Source organism: Balaenoptera ricei, chromosome X (genome assembly GCF_028023285.1).
Source record: "Balaenoptera ricei isolate mBalRic1 chromosome X, mBalRic1.hap2, whole genome shotgun sequence".
Taxonomy (NCBI): Eukaryota; Metazoa; Chordata; class Mammalia; order Artiodactyla; family Balaenopteridae; genus Balaenoptera; species Balaenoptera ricei.
In genome coordinates this window covers 41,526,494-41,541,360 of record NC_082660.1, presented here as the reverse complement: position 1 = coordinate 41,541,360, position 14,867 = coordinate 41,526,494, and the positions used below count along the sequence as shown (strand labels likewise).

Here is a 14,867-nt window from a genome sequence, read left to right as displayed (position 1 = left end):
CAGAAAAAGTGTATTCAGTGGTGGTAAATCTTTGCTTTGCTTTTCTTAAATAATATAGGCTATATTCCCTGTGGTGTGCAATGTACCCTTGTAGCTTATTTTATACCTAATAGTTTGTACCTCTTAATCCCCTACCCCTATATTGCCCCTCCCTCCTTCCCTCTCCCCACTGGTAACTGCTAGTTTGTTCTCTATATCTGTGAGTCTCCTTTTTTGTTATATTCACTAGTTTGTTGTGTTTTTTTAGATTCCACATATAAGTGATAAATCATATAATATTTGTCTTTCTCTGTTTGACTTATTTCACTAGCATAATGCCCTCCAAGTTCATCCATGTTGCTGCAAATGGCAAAATTTCTTTCTTTTTTATGGCTGAGCAGTAATCCATTGTCTCTCTGTGTGTGTGTGTGTGTGTGTGTGTGTGTGTGTGTGTGTGTGTGTATGTATATATATATATACCACTTCTTTATCCATTCATCTGTTGATGGACATTTAGGTTACTTCATAAATCTTTGCCTTTCGAGTAGCATTTGCTTTGCAGAAACAGCTAAAAGTCATCCAGAACCAAGTGGGATCATTAATATGGAAAATGAACTTGAGGATAATGTGCACCAATAAGCAGCATGATCTTTAACAAGCCACCTCCCTTTCCTGGTCCCTACCTTAGTATTCTCATCCGGAAAATGGGAGCATTTTACTAGATCACTTGATAATGCAGTCTACCATTTGCATTGGCCAGCACGAGCTGCGAAATTTAATGTCACTGCATTTTCCACAAACTGTTTAAGCTTTTTTAAAATCAATCACTTTAAATTTCCAGGAGAGTCACAGGGCAAGAGAAAACTAAAAGCTAAAAGTCCCTGTGTATGCCGGGATAATGTCTGTGAAAGGCTCGCCATATGGCCTGAAACTTAGAACTTCCAGAAAATGTTACCCTCCTTTCCCCAACTGTGTCCTGCCAACCATGGTTTCAAATAGTGATCACCACAGAGGCTTCTGCGTCAGCCCTCCACATGCAGCTCCCTTGCCGCCCTGCGGAATTCACCAACACACAGGACCACTGGGAATGGGCTGCGTGTGCCCCACGTTCTGTGATGGCAGGCGGTCAAACCCCAACCGAGATGTTGTCCCCCTGCTGCCATCTTCCACTTCCAACGGGACCCTCAAGCTGGGCAGATCTCACCCATGGCATGGAACTTGAGAAGGACTAGGGCAATTCTGGGTAGGTTATTGAAGATCCACATCTTCTAAGTTGTGGTCTGCTCTGAGGAAAGCCCCCTCCTGCTCTCTTGAACTCTCTTATCTCTGGCTTCTACGGAGGAACAACAAGCACGGCTTTCTCCATCAGAGTCACAGAATCATTTGTCTAGACAATTTAACTTTCATGCTTCTGTCCCGGTAAGAACCCTTTAAATGGGGACACCGCTGATTGCTGGTGATTTTTTTTGAGCAAACACATGACAGGATGTGGATAAAAGCCAACCGAAGGTCAAACAGCTCATTGGGGAAGTTACTTCTCGTGTACTCAGATTACACTAGAAGCTTCAAAAGTGAAAGCAAATCTAGATTTCCATCTCAGTTGCTGTTGTTTCCGCACAGAACAAGTGCTTTTCCCTTGGCACCAGTGTATGTGTGTGTATATAGTATATATATGTAATGTACATATTGTGTTATGATAATATATTACACAAAATATGCAATATTATTAATTTATTAACCAATATTAATAAATATAGTATAAATGTTAATATAATAAATTTTATATAAAATAATAATATACACTATAATATAATTATATATAACATATAATATTATATGATATATATGTGTGCATATATATATGCATATATATATATATATAAAAAACAGATTTATTTCAAGGAATTGGCTTATGAGATTGGGGGACTGGCAAGTCCAAAATCCATAGGACAGGCCAGCAGGCTGCAGAACCTTGTGCAGGACCTGATGTTATAGTGCACAGGTGGAATTTCTTCCTCCTCAGGGAAACCTCAGTTTTGCTCTTAAGGCCTTTCAACTTCTTGGATTGGGCCCATCCACATTATCAAAGATAATCTCCTTTACTTAAAGTCAACTGACTGTAGATGTTAACCACCTCTACAAAATACCTTCACAGCAACACCTAGATTAGTGTTTGATTGAACAGGGCACCATAGCCTAGCCAAGTTGACACATAAAACTGACCATCACAATGATGTACCCATTACATTTCATTGACTGTTTTATAAACTATTGGAGATTGAGGTGGAGAGGCGTGACAATTGCTCTCAGTACCACCCTGCACTGAAGCCCCCTGTGAGGTGACAGTGCAGCAGAGCAAAAGCCCGGTCACTTGCACCACACCGTGAAGACCTTGACCCACTGGCTGGTTCCCTAGGTCTGGCACCAGACAGGAAATGCAAGGATGAGGAAACCGGGCATGAGAGGGGGAGGGGCAACAGAAGGCCAGTGTTTGGTTTTCCTTTTGCCTTTCATTGGAAAATGGTGAGTTAGCCCTATTGCCCATGTATAGAGAAGGGAGTAGTGATTTGGAAACTCCAAAGCAATGGGCAAGCCCCAGAAAGTGTGTATTTCCAATAAAATAATGAATCATTATTTTATTGGACACGTTTGGTTTCCTAATTCCGTTTGCCATTGGCCAATATCACTGTGGGCTTGCACTTGGCCAGCACAAACCAAACAGGAGTAGGTGCAGCCCCACTCTGTGAGTGGGACCTTGGGAAGCAGCTGCCTCCACCATAAAGGGAGATTGGGGTACAAGATGGGTTTAGAGCCTCTTCCGGCTATAGTTCTAGAGATGGCCCAGAACCTCCTCAGCAAATATACCAGTTATTTATCGCTGAGTAACAAACCACTTCAAAACTAGGGGCTTAAAACAACAGGAATCATCAGTTTTGCTCACAAATATTCAATTTGGGCAGGGCTTGGTAGGAGGCTCCACATGGCATCAGCTGGGGTGGTTCAATACAGCACCGGAGGACCCATTCCCAAAATGGCCGAGTCGTGTGTCTGGCAAGTTGGGGGTTGGCTGTCAACTAGGCACTCAGCTGGGTGAGAGCTAAGGGTCTTGCTTTCCCTCCATGTAGCCTGGGTTTCTTTACAGCACGGTGGCTGGGTACAAGAGAGAGCCAAGTAGAAGCTGTATCTCCTTTTATGGCCAAGGCTCAGAATTCATACAGCATCACTCCCGTAAGCATTCCAGTCACTAGAAGTGAGTCACCAAAGCCACTCCATACTCCAGGGGAGGTGAATTAGACTCCACCCTCGATGGGAGGAGTGTCAAGGAGTTTGTGAACATGTTTTAAAATCACCTCCACAAATGATACCTCTGGTGTCCACACTCATGTTGGGTACTAGCTCTGACACCTCCTTTTTCCTTGGCCCCCCTCCCCCATTCAGCCAATCACCAAGACTTGTAGATTCTACTACCCTCATATCTTTTCATTCTCTCATCTCACACCTGGACCATTGCATCTTCTTAACTGACCTTCCTGCCTCCATTCTTTTCTTCTGTGATATTTAGGATTTGGTTCAGCTGCATGTGACAAAAAAATCCAAGTAACAGTGGCTTAAGCAAGATCAAAATATACTTTTCTTTTATATAAAAGAAACTGATACATAGCTGTCCAGGGCTGATATAGTGACTCTGTGATTGTCAGGGATCCAGGCTACTTTCATTTTTCTGCTCCACAACCCTTAGCATGCCCTGGTCCAAGATGGCTGCCCAAGCACCAGCCATCACTTCCACATTCCAGTCAGGAAGGAAGAAGGAGTAAAGAAGGATACACCCGCTCCCTTTAAGGACCTTTCTCAGAAATTTCTACTTATATCTCATTGACCAGCACTTAGTCACGTTACCACACCTAGCTGCAAAGGAAGCTGAGAATGGAATCTTTATTCTGGGCAGTCATGTGCGTCACTAAGGTTTTTGTACAGCTTGTTCCCTCTGCACAGATACCCTCCCACCCTCTTTGCACGCTCACTCTACCCTTGCTTCAGGCCTCCGCTTAGACTTCACTGTCTTCCAAGAAGCCTTTGAGGGGCCCACAAATATGTTTTGATTTCTTTTAAAATCAGAAGAAAAAAATCGATCTTTTAGATCCAAGAACATGTTTGAATATATAATATTAAGGTATTTGTTTTTGTACCAATGCAGTTGTAAAATATCATTTTTAATATTTTTTATGGAGGAAGGGGCCCATGAAGGCAAAGGATTTTGGAGGTGCCAGCGCCTCCAAAAGTTCTGGTGTGGCCCTGCTCCTGTGGGCTCCCATAGCTCCCTGACCTCACACCAGTCATAGCTCCCTCTGCACCACGTCGTAACTGCTGGGCATTTGATGGTCTCCCCCGCCCGACAGGCCTGGGAGGGCAGTGTCGATTGTGGTCCCCTTTGCATCTGCAGTGCCTCAAATACAGTCTGGTCTTTGGTAGACTCCCTGCAAACGTTGGTGGGTGAACGAATGAATGAGTGCGCTGAGCTCACCCAGCTACAGGGTTACAACCCCAGTAAAGATAAGGATGCAGGTCCTGTCTGGCTCCACCTACCTACTTCTCACCTGGTGTACTGCCTTAGTACAAATACTAGGTATGTGTGACTTGGGGAACTCAATCTCTCATGACCTAGTGACCTCCCAAAGGCCCCACCTCCTAATACCATCACATTGGGGATTAGGGTTTCAACATATGAATGGGGTGGGGTGGGGGGAGGGCAAACATGCAGCTCATATCAGGTTCAAATCCTGAATCCAGCCCTCCCAACACTTACCTACACTCTGCAGACTTCCAGTTCCTCAGTTGCAAAATGCGGGTGGAGACACAGGGTCTCCAAGGCTCCAGCTGCTACTGCCTGCCCAGTGCCCGCCTACCCTGACCCCAGGACCGCTCAGTCCCTTCTCGACTCCCGCCCTCCCCCACATAGCCTGCTCAGGCCCCTCCCACCACGCCCCCCAGGGGTACTGTGCTCCATAACCCCCCCCCCCGACCCCCTCAGGGCCTACTTGGTCGCCCGCAACCCCGCGATCTCCCCCAATAGCAGGGCCTGCCCGTGCCGGGCCTGCCATCGCCCACGAGCACTCAGCACGCTTTCCGCCTCCCGGAATCTCTCCCACCCGCTGCAGGGCCTGCCCAGCCCCCTCCTGCGCTGCCCGTCACAGCGACTCCTGGATCGCGTGGTCCGGCGCTATGCGGAGGTGGCCGACGCTGGCAGCATCTTCATGGACCACTTCACGGACCGCGACAAGCTGCGTCTCCTCTACACGCTAGCTGTCAACGCCCATCCCATCCTCCTACAGGTATGCAGGGACCCCCCCCCACCCCCACCCCGGGAAAGCCCGTCCAGGGAGCGGGTTCACTTCCGGCTCCGAGGGAGCAGGCCCTGGGTTGAGCTCTCTCTGCCATCACTGCACACCTTGGGGCCACCAGCCCACGTTAGCACCTTTGTGGCATTCAGTAAATATGTGTTGGCTTCTGCAGTGGGGAAGTGCTGTGGTTACTGCAGAGGAAAGAGGTGTGGGAGCTGGGGAGGAGGGGCGGCGGGGAATGGCCACTTTCGCGGCCAGAGGCAGCCCGGAAGGGCTTTGTGGAGGAGGGCAGCTTTGACCAGGTGTCTCAAAGATCAGTACGATATGAGCTGAGCAAGCTCAGGAGGTGGGGAAAAAAACAAAGAATGACCCACCCGGAGAGGTGCTCTGCAGCTGTGCTTGGAAAGGAGAAAAAAATGGAAGTCACCTAAATGTCCATCAAAAAGGGGATGGTCAAATAGGTAAGGATGTTCTGGAACACTGGTCCACGAGACAGGCGCGCTGGCCCCTGCCTTCATGCAGCTTCCACTCCAGTGGTAGAGACAGCCCCTTAACAAGTCAGCTAACTCGCGGGGCCCCATCACACCCATTTCTCCCGGATCCCAAGAGTCAGGACGCTTACTTAATGGGCACAAAGGAAACTAGGAAGTGAGAGGGAGGAGCAGAAAAAGGAGGGTGGAAGAGAGAGGAGGAGAAGCAGGAGGAAGAGGAATAAGGGGAGGCGGGAGAGGAAGAGAGGGAGGAGAAAGAGGAGAAGGAGAAGGTGCAGGAAGAGGAGGGGGTGGAGGAGGAGGCAGCCCCACAGCAGTTAATAATAATTAGCGTTGTTATTAATTATATTATATTATAATTATATTGTATCGACTTTAATAACTATAATAATTATATCGAGATTATATTTTAATTATTTATAGTATTGTGTTAATAGTAATAATTCTAATTAATAATTATATTAGTTATTATATGATGTTTCTTTATAAATAAATATACATATAATTATTTATAATTATATTATTTATAGTATAATTATTATTTTAATATTATTTATAATATATTATTTTGTTCTAATTATTTATAATATATTTAATTCTAATTATTTATAGTATTGAAATTATTTATGAGATATTATATAATATATAATTACATATTATTTTTATATATAATATATTAATGATATATTACTGGCCAAAGGCAGGATGGCTAAGTACATAATAACAACTCATTTCTTGAGCACTAGCTATGTGCCAGGCACTGTGTTAAATGTTTTACATCATTATCTCATTTAATGCTCACAACTCGACAACCCCACGGGAATATTATTATTGTCCCCTCTTCCAGATGAGGTAAGTGGAGCTCAGAGCTGTGAAGTGACTGGGCCACAGTCCCTTAGCCAGTGTCAGCGGTGGAACCCAAACCCAGAGCTGTCTGACTTCAGGGTCCACGCTCTTCCTGCTAAAATCTGCCTACTAACGTTGGCATTTGAAATCCTAGAGGAGAAGAAGGAATTGCTGGTTGCCCTGCACACTCAGAGGCCTTCTTCTCCAATTGTCCTACACTTAGTGGCCAAGGCAGGTGACCTGGCTACTTCCAGCCCTGGCTCCTGAGAGGTCTGGGCTGGAACTCTCCATCCACCCTGAGCTCTGCCCAGGAAGGGCATGGCGTCGATCTGCCCCCAACCCAGGGATGACTCGTGCCCGCACATTTAGACATCGCCAGGGAGCCGGGGGCCTCTCTCCATGGCACACAGTGGAGAGGTCCCAGTGGGCAGGGGGGGGGACAAGAAAAGGTTCTTCACAGCATGGCGAGTGGGTTAAAATGGCAGAAGTCCACAGAAAATCATCAGAAAGGGGGATGACTTTGTTCTTTTAAGAAGGAAAATGAGGGGAAAAAAAGTGTTAATATTTATAGTTTCTGTCATTTCTCCCATAAAGAAACACCATTCCAGATATAGCTGCCTCAATAAATAGTCAAAAAAAAAAAAAAGCTAGGATAGTCCCTCCACTCTTTTTTTTTAAATTGAGATATAGTTAATTTACAACATTGTGTTAGTTTCAAGTATACAGCAAAGTGGTTCAGTTTTATATATATATATATATATATATATATATATATATTCTTTTCAGATCCTTTTCCCTTATAGGTTATTACAAAATATTGAGTAGAGTTTCCTGTGCTGTACAGTAGGTCCTTGTTGGTTATCTATTTTACATATAGTAGTGTGTATATATTAATCCAAAACTCCTGGAGCTCTTACAAGGAGACAGGGGAAACTGGGTAGAGCTGTGTGCTTGCCTAGACCAGAGTTAGGCTGTCAGAACGTTCCAGTCAGTTGGGGAGTCTCTGTGAGTGTGTAATTACCCCAGCCAGGCAGATTCGCCCAGGGCCACGCCCAGGGCCAGTGCAGCAGTTCCCAAAACTTGAGTCACCCAAGGGTCACCTTCATAATTTTTGCCCTATCCCAGAACCTACTGCCTGCACTGTTATTTTTTTAAATATTTTCTTTAAATCAACCTTAAGTTGACCCTCTTTTTTTTCCCCCATAGTCTCTTCCTAAGCCGTGATATCTGTGAAATCTGAAATGCTAGTCATATTTTTTCAACTCTACAACTCTTCAAATAAACACATTCCCCTGAAGCCTGAATACCCTCTAAAATTGTAGCAAAGGCATCGGCATTCTCTTACCTCGCTTGGGGCAACTTTGTTGAAATGCAATCTACAATATGGAAAGAAGAGCTCCCTTTTCTGAATCCCTCCATCAACAATGGAATAAAAAAGTGGTGGGGGGAGGGACGGGGGGAGCAAGGTATTGCCATGTTCCAAAAGGTATAAACAAGGTTAAGGGATGCTTTGCTAACGTGTCTTGAGACGTTGGGTACCTGAGTAAGGCTGATCTTTCTGTCTGCTCTTGGGGAGAGAGAGAGAGAGAATGAGAGAGAGAGAGAGAGGGAGGGAGGGATGGAGGGAGGGAGGGGGAGAAAGAAAATGAGAGAGAGAGAGAGAGAGAGGGAGGGAGGGATGGAGGGGGAGAGAGGGAGAGAGAAAATGAGAGAGAGAGAGAGGGAGGGAGGGATGGAGGGAGGGAGGGGGAGAGAGAGAGAGAGAGGGAGGGAGGGGGAGAGGGAGGGGGAGAAAGGGAGGGAGGGAACTGTCTCAGGAGGTTTTTCTCTCTAATCCTCTAATGCCTCCTCCTCTCGCTTGGCAGATCTTCCCGGGCGCCGAGGGATGGCCACTGCCCAAGTACCTGGGCTCCTGCGGCAGATTTCTGGTCAGTACCAGCACCAGCCCACTGCAGGAATTCTATGGTGCACCCGCAGACCAGGCGGCCGACCTGGCCTACCAGCTCCTGGGTGTCCTGGAGTCTCTGAGGAGCAACGATTTGAACTACTTCTTCTACTTCACCCACGTGGATGTGGACATGTTTGGCATCTTCAACAACGGGCATCTGTTCATCCGGGATGCCAGCGCACTGGGCGTCATCGACAGGCAGGAAGGTACCCAGCATGGGCCTGGCTGAGCAGCTGTCAGAGGGGAAGGCAGGGTGACAGGCGCTAGGGAGGGGTGACAGGGCCCGGGGGTGGGGTCTCCCTGTGTCATAGTGAGAGCAGCTCAAGTTTGGGACGGGAGAGAGTCCCTCTCCCCGTTTTAAGTCTCTGCTCCAGCTCCAAAGGGGAACCGGACTTGACCTTGTCAGTGCAGGAGGAGGAGATTTGCACTGTGCTATGGCCCCAGCTTCACCCTCTGAGGGCACTGCCGTTGTCCGACTGGGTCTGTGTGGCGCGGGGACCTGCCCCGCCCCTGCTCACACACATACAAGCCCCTGGATCCATCTCCCCCTCAGAGCCTTTCTCATCAGATGCTTTGAACATCGCAGTCTGTGATGGTGACTAGATATTCTGAGCCCAATAGTAGGACAGAGGATTTTAATTTCCAATTTCTGATTTTGTTTATATGAGAAGGCCTACAAAGATAGACCAATTAAACCACGCTTACTCATTTCCTGATTTGCCTTTATTAAGAAGAATCAAATGAGGGCTTCCCTGGTGGCGCAGTGGTTGAGAATCTGCCTGCTAATGCAGGGGACACGGGTTCGAGCCCTGGTCTGGGAAGATCCCACATGCCACGGAGCAGCTGGGCCCGTGAGCCACAACTACTGAGCCTGCGCGTCTGGAGCCTGTGCCCCGCAACGGGAGGGGCCGCGATAGTGAAAGGCCCGCGCACCGCGATGAAGAGCGGTCCCCGCACCGCGATGAAGAGTGGCCCCCGCTTGCCGCAACTAGAGAAAGCCCTCGCACGAACCGAAGACCCAATACAGCCAAAAAAATAAATAAATAAATAAATAAATAAATAAAAAAAAAAAAAAAAAAAAAAAAAGAAGAATCAAATGAGAAGAAGTGGGGCTGATTCCAGAATATTCGGGATATGTGAACCACTGAATATCAGTCCCACTACAACCCGTTGAAGGCATATTCTGGATTACCTGTTCTTTCTCCCGACTTTGTATTTAAAGAGGGCACATGAAACCGGCGCTGGGGATTTCCTGAGTTCCCTAATTCAGTCATAATAATGGGAGAATCACGATATGCATGGGAGCCTTACAATTAGAAGCCCAAGTTCTGGTAGGAAGAAGTGCGTTTTCCATCCCCAGGCCTCATCTTTTTTTTTTTTTTTTTTTTAATTTTTTGGGCACGCCACGTGGCATGCAGGATCTTAGTTCCCCGATGAGGGATCAAACCCGCGCCCCCTGCAGTGGAAGCACGGAGTCTTAACCACTGGACCACCAGGGAAGTCCCAGGCCTCACCTTATTGTAGCCGAGAGAGTTCCCCCCAGGTTCTCAACGGGGGCCATCGTGTCCCTGAGCCCTAAATCTCCTGGTGACAGGAGATGCTAGGAGTCTGAACCACTTTGCCCAGCAATTCTCATTAGTGACGCCTCCCCGCAAGGAGAACAGGTTGTAGGGTGTGTGATGTCTTCCATGTCTCTTGTAGGCAGCCAAGCGGCCTCCAGGGCAGGAGAGAATAAAGACATCTTCAGCTGCCTGGTCTCTGGCTGCCAGACCGAGCTGCCCTCCTGCGACACCATCCCTGAGAAGCAGAACCTGGTACTGGTGTGTGGCCAGGTGCTGCCCCCACTTCTCCGGGCCAAGTTCCCGTCCCCGGTGCAGGAGGAGATAGACGCCGAGCTCGCTCGCTGTGGGGAGGCAACCCGGCCAGACCCCGAGGTCCTCCAAGCCGCCAGCCGGCTGAAGGACATCTTGAGGCCCCTGAGAACCTGTGACCCCAGATTTGCCTACCGCTACCCAGACTGCAAGTATAATGATAAGTTCTGAGGGGCTGGAGCCTTGCTGGCCTCCGGGGACCACATCCTTGGACCTTCCGCTGCCCGCTCGCTTGCTGCACGGTTGAAAGAAGCTGCTCCCTTTTAGACACTGGGAGAAAGGTACCTTTGTTTCCCAGGGAGAAAGGAACATGCCAACCATCAGAGGGCAGTCATGTCATCGGGTGGCATGATTGCCCCCGCCGGCTGGGTCATCGTGGAAGAGCCCAAGGGTGGGCATCGGAAGAACCAGATGTGGACACTCACTCGGCCTCTTTGAGCCTCATTTTTCTCTCTTCTCCGCCAGACTCTTGAGTTAGTGCAAAAAGACAGAGATATGAAGGGCCAGGGACACGTGCTCTCTCCCCCCAGCCCAGGTGGTTACAAAGAATGTTCCAGAAGCATGCACGGCCAGGGCAAATGTGACAGAGCCGTGGAGGTCAAAAGGCTGGCACGGAAGGAAGACTGTACCCCTGCCCTATAGCCCTCCTGCCACGCTCCCCACACTGCCACAGGGTGAGGAGACTGCAGGACAAGGGGACACGTGGACAGAAGGCCCTTCTGTCCCAGAAGTGTCCAGAGAGGCACTTCATGGTGTGGGAAGGAGCCAGGGTAAGAAGAGAAGAGGGCTGGGCTGGGGGCCAATGTGTTTGTCTAGGTCCTCTGAGAACCAGGTGTCAAGACGGGATTAAATGGGCAAGGATTGTATCAATATTAAGGAAGATGCCTGGGGGGAGGGAAAGGAGGAGGGAGCCGGAGACGGCTGGGAGAGCCATCAGGCCGCGCTGTAAGGTTGACCCCTCCCTCCCCCAAGTGAGGGCAAGAAGGTCAGCTTGGGGCATCCCAGACTGCCATCTGCGCAACCGAAAGAAGGTTCAGCGAGACCGTCAGGGCGACCTCGAGGCAAAGCCAGCCGTCAGAGGAGCTTCGCAAGAATGGAGAGCCCTTATATTCCTGTGGCAGGGAACAGCCCATGGGAAGCGTGGCCTCAGCCCAACCGCAAAGATGGATTTCAAAGCACAGCGCAGGGCACTTAGCCAGTTCTGCTCCCTGGAGCCGAAGGTCTGTGAGTTAGAAGATTCTCATTGTAGCCACAGCCGGGGACCAGGGCCAGCTCTCTCCACACCGTGGCCTCCAGGGCAGGACTCTAAAGAGTCTGAGAATTTTCATTCAAACATGGCCTTACAGGTCATTCTAAAAATATTTTTTCAAGGTCAGCCAACGGAATATATTTTATTCAGCAGTTTGCTTTATATCTTTAAAATGTTTAGCCACGTGGTATGTGGGTCTCCGTGTATACTCCTGCCCGGGCCCCTCAAACATTAGTGGGGCTTCCTTGGACCTTTGCCCAGCCTCCCTGCCAGCCCTCCACCCCCCAGGGACCTCTCAGTCGGCCTCCTCTTTTCTACCTCTGAATCACCACCTTTAAGGTCAGAATGCCTGGCTTAATAGGCTTCACGCCGCAGACGGGGAAACTGAGGCCCAGGGAGGAAGAGTGACTTGCTGGGATAGTTCCAGAACTCCTACTACGAGTCCAGACTCCTCTTGCCTTCCCCTTCAGCCTCTGTCCTGCCCAATTCTGGTCCCTTCACTCACATTTAAAGAGAAGCCAAGAAAAGTCCTGTTCTGTGGTACCCTGCGGTGCGGTTGGGAGTTCCCTTTTGACTGCTCCAGGCACTATGTCTGGGGCAACCGTAACAGTGAGGATGCCGGGCCGAGCTTCTGGGAGGGCAGGCTTGGGCTGCCTGAGAGTCTTTGAGACAGTTGCTTCCTGGCTTGGTCTGGAGAGTGAGGATTGACCACCCTTCCCAACACCTTGCTTTTTTAGCCCAGTGAAACTGATCTTAGACTTCTGGCCTTCAGAACTCGGAGAGGATAAATTTCTATTGTTTTAAGTCCGCACTGTGGAGTCATTTGTTACAGTAGCCACAGGAAACAAACACATACCCCGAACTCTTAGTGTCTGCTTCCAGAGAACCCAACTTGCAATGCTCCGCAACTCCAGTCTATTGTGATGGATTCAAAAGCCAGACCCGCCAGGAAAGAGTGTGTTATGTGTCCATAACCAGGGCTGGGGCTTGCACGGTTCCGTTCCTCCACTGACTAAGTCCTGGGCATCATTTAAGACCCTGAGTCCTACCCTGACCCAAAGCTTTTGCTGACAGCCCAGCTCCCAGCGAGCCTTTTCTGAATCCTACCTCTGTACCCCTGAACCCCAGGCCCGCACCCATTTGAGGCTAACCTCAAGGGTATTCCAGAGACATCTGTGCTCCTCCTTCCCATCCAGCTGGGAGCTCCCTGAAGATGCTGGTGGCACAGAGTTCTCTGTACTCCCCGTAGCAGCCAGCACAGGGCTAGGCACAGAGCACGTGCTCGGAAAATATTCTTGCTGAGAACAATGATGTGTTCTTCAATCCTTTTTGTTCTGTGCTTTTCATACACCATGTGCTCTGGACTGATTTTTTTGTGTCCCCCGCAAAAATTCATAGGTTGAGATCTTAACCCCCAATGTGATGGTATTTGGAGGTCATGGGGGTGGAGCCCTCATGAATGCCCTCATAAAAGAGACCCCAGACAGCTCCCTCACTCCTTCCGCCATGTGAGGACACAGCAAGAAGGTCCTGGCTATGAACCAAGAAGCTTGCTCTCACCAGACACTGAGTCTGCCAGCCCCATGATCTTGGACTTCCTAACCACCGGAACTGGGAGAAATAATTGCTGCTTATAAGTCACCCAGTCTGTGGTATTGTCATAGCAGCCCAAACGGACAAAGACACCGTGCTGAACATATGCAAGCCGCAGCCACGTCCTCGAGAACAGCTCTTTCCCCTCAAGAGCCAGGAGACAAGTGAGTCAACACTCAAGAGACTTAGCCAGAACAAAATCATCGTACTATGTTCTCAGCCCCCTGCAATCTGATTGGAGGCATTATTTTTTCTGCGTTTTGCCAGCCACTGTCTTTTTGCCTGCAGGACCGGCTGCATAATTTGTGGGACCCCCTGCAAAAGGAAAACGCGGGGCCTCCTGTCACTGAGAATTGCAAGATGGGGCCAGCAGAGTGTTAACCTGAGTGCAGGCCCCGTACGACTGTATGTTGATGCCCACGAAGCCAGCCCTGGGTGCCTGAGAATACTAATTAACCTCTGTGTAGAGGGCTCTTGGGGTTTACTGGGGTCTCACTTGATCTCCACAAGCAAGGGGAGTAGCTGTGGAGCCAGAGGTGGTATAAAATATTTAATAACCATCATGGCAAAGGGACTGACATAGGAGAACAGGCTCCACTGGCTTCAGCTATCAGCTCGGCGTCCCCACAGCCCTGCGGGCAAGTCCTACTTTTCAAACAAGGAAACTGATTCAAGCGATCTGCTCAAAGTGACCATTTTGAGGTCTCCTGCTTTCCTAGTCCTCCCCTGTAGCATCTAACTTCTGCCTATAAGTGATTGCATGAGCCTGAATGTTTCCTCTAGAGCTAAAATAAATACTTTGTTGGATTTGCATTCATTTTGAAAAGGTCTAGAGCCCTGGAATCAGCCAGACCTGGCTTCAAATCATGACTCTGCTGGTTACTGTGTAACCTTGGGCAAGCTGCTTGACCTCTCTGAGTCTCTCTGAGCCTCACTCATAAAAAGATGAGAAAAAGATTTACCCTTGCAGGGTTATTATCCTATTTAAATAATACACTGTTTCTCAAGAGCCTGGCACATACGGGCGTTCTATATTTCATGGTAAATGTAGGGCAAGAACAGAGGGTTTCCTGGCCGAAGGGGCTCCTCACACAGCCAAGGTGAGTGCTGCAGCCTCTTCGGAGGGACGCTGATCTCTGCCCCAAGGCTCTGCTCCAGACCGAAGGAACCACCAGGGTGCCGCAGGCTGCCGGACAGTCTGACTGGGGCCATTTTTCTTCCCTCCCGCTTCTCCAGACTCCGGGTTGATCATGAATGGCAGCCGGGCAGCCACTAGACTCGCCTCCACAGCCTAGGTCTCCACCAGGCTCAGGAGGGAATCCTCCTTGAGCAGGTAACGTTGGGATCCTTGGGAAGTCCACCCGCGCTTAGTATCCGAGGGGTTCGTGTATCCCTCTTGGCCCATTGAAAGCTCACAGCTCGCTGCCCGTGCGTGGTGATGTGGCTTTCCTGCCCACTTCAGGCCTGTTGCTCACATATATTGGCACGGCTGAGCTCACGTGCACACAAGTATAGTCAGATGGGTCCGCAGCTCTTCGTGTCATTTTTAAA

General features: G+C 49.0%; 1 protein-coding gene across 1 annotated transcript in view; it reads left to right on the top strand.

The window, feature by feature from the left end:
* DIPK2B (divergent protein kinase domain 2B) overlaps nucleotides 1-14,168 on the top strand; it is a 48,179-nt gene extending 34,011 nt beyond the window's left edge. Inside the window, exons 3-5 of the mRNA XM_059911313.1 lie at nucleotides 5,136-5,309; nucleotides 8,521-8,809; nucleotides 10,305-14,168. Coding sequence (XP_059767296.1) covers nucleotides 5,136-5,309; nucleotides 8,521-8,809; nucleotides 10,305-10,645 — 804 coding nt within the window. The 3' untranslated portion in view covers nucleotides 10,646-14,168. The remainder of the gene's footprint in view (nucleotides 1-5,135; nucleotides 5,310-8,520; nucleotides 8,810-10,304) is intronic.
* The last annotated feature ends 699 nt before the right edge of the window (nucleotides 14,169-14,867 follow it).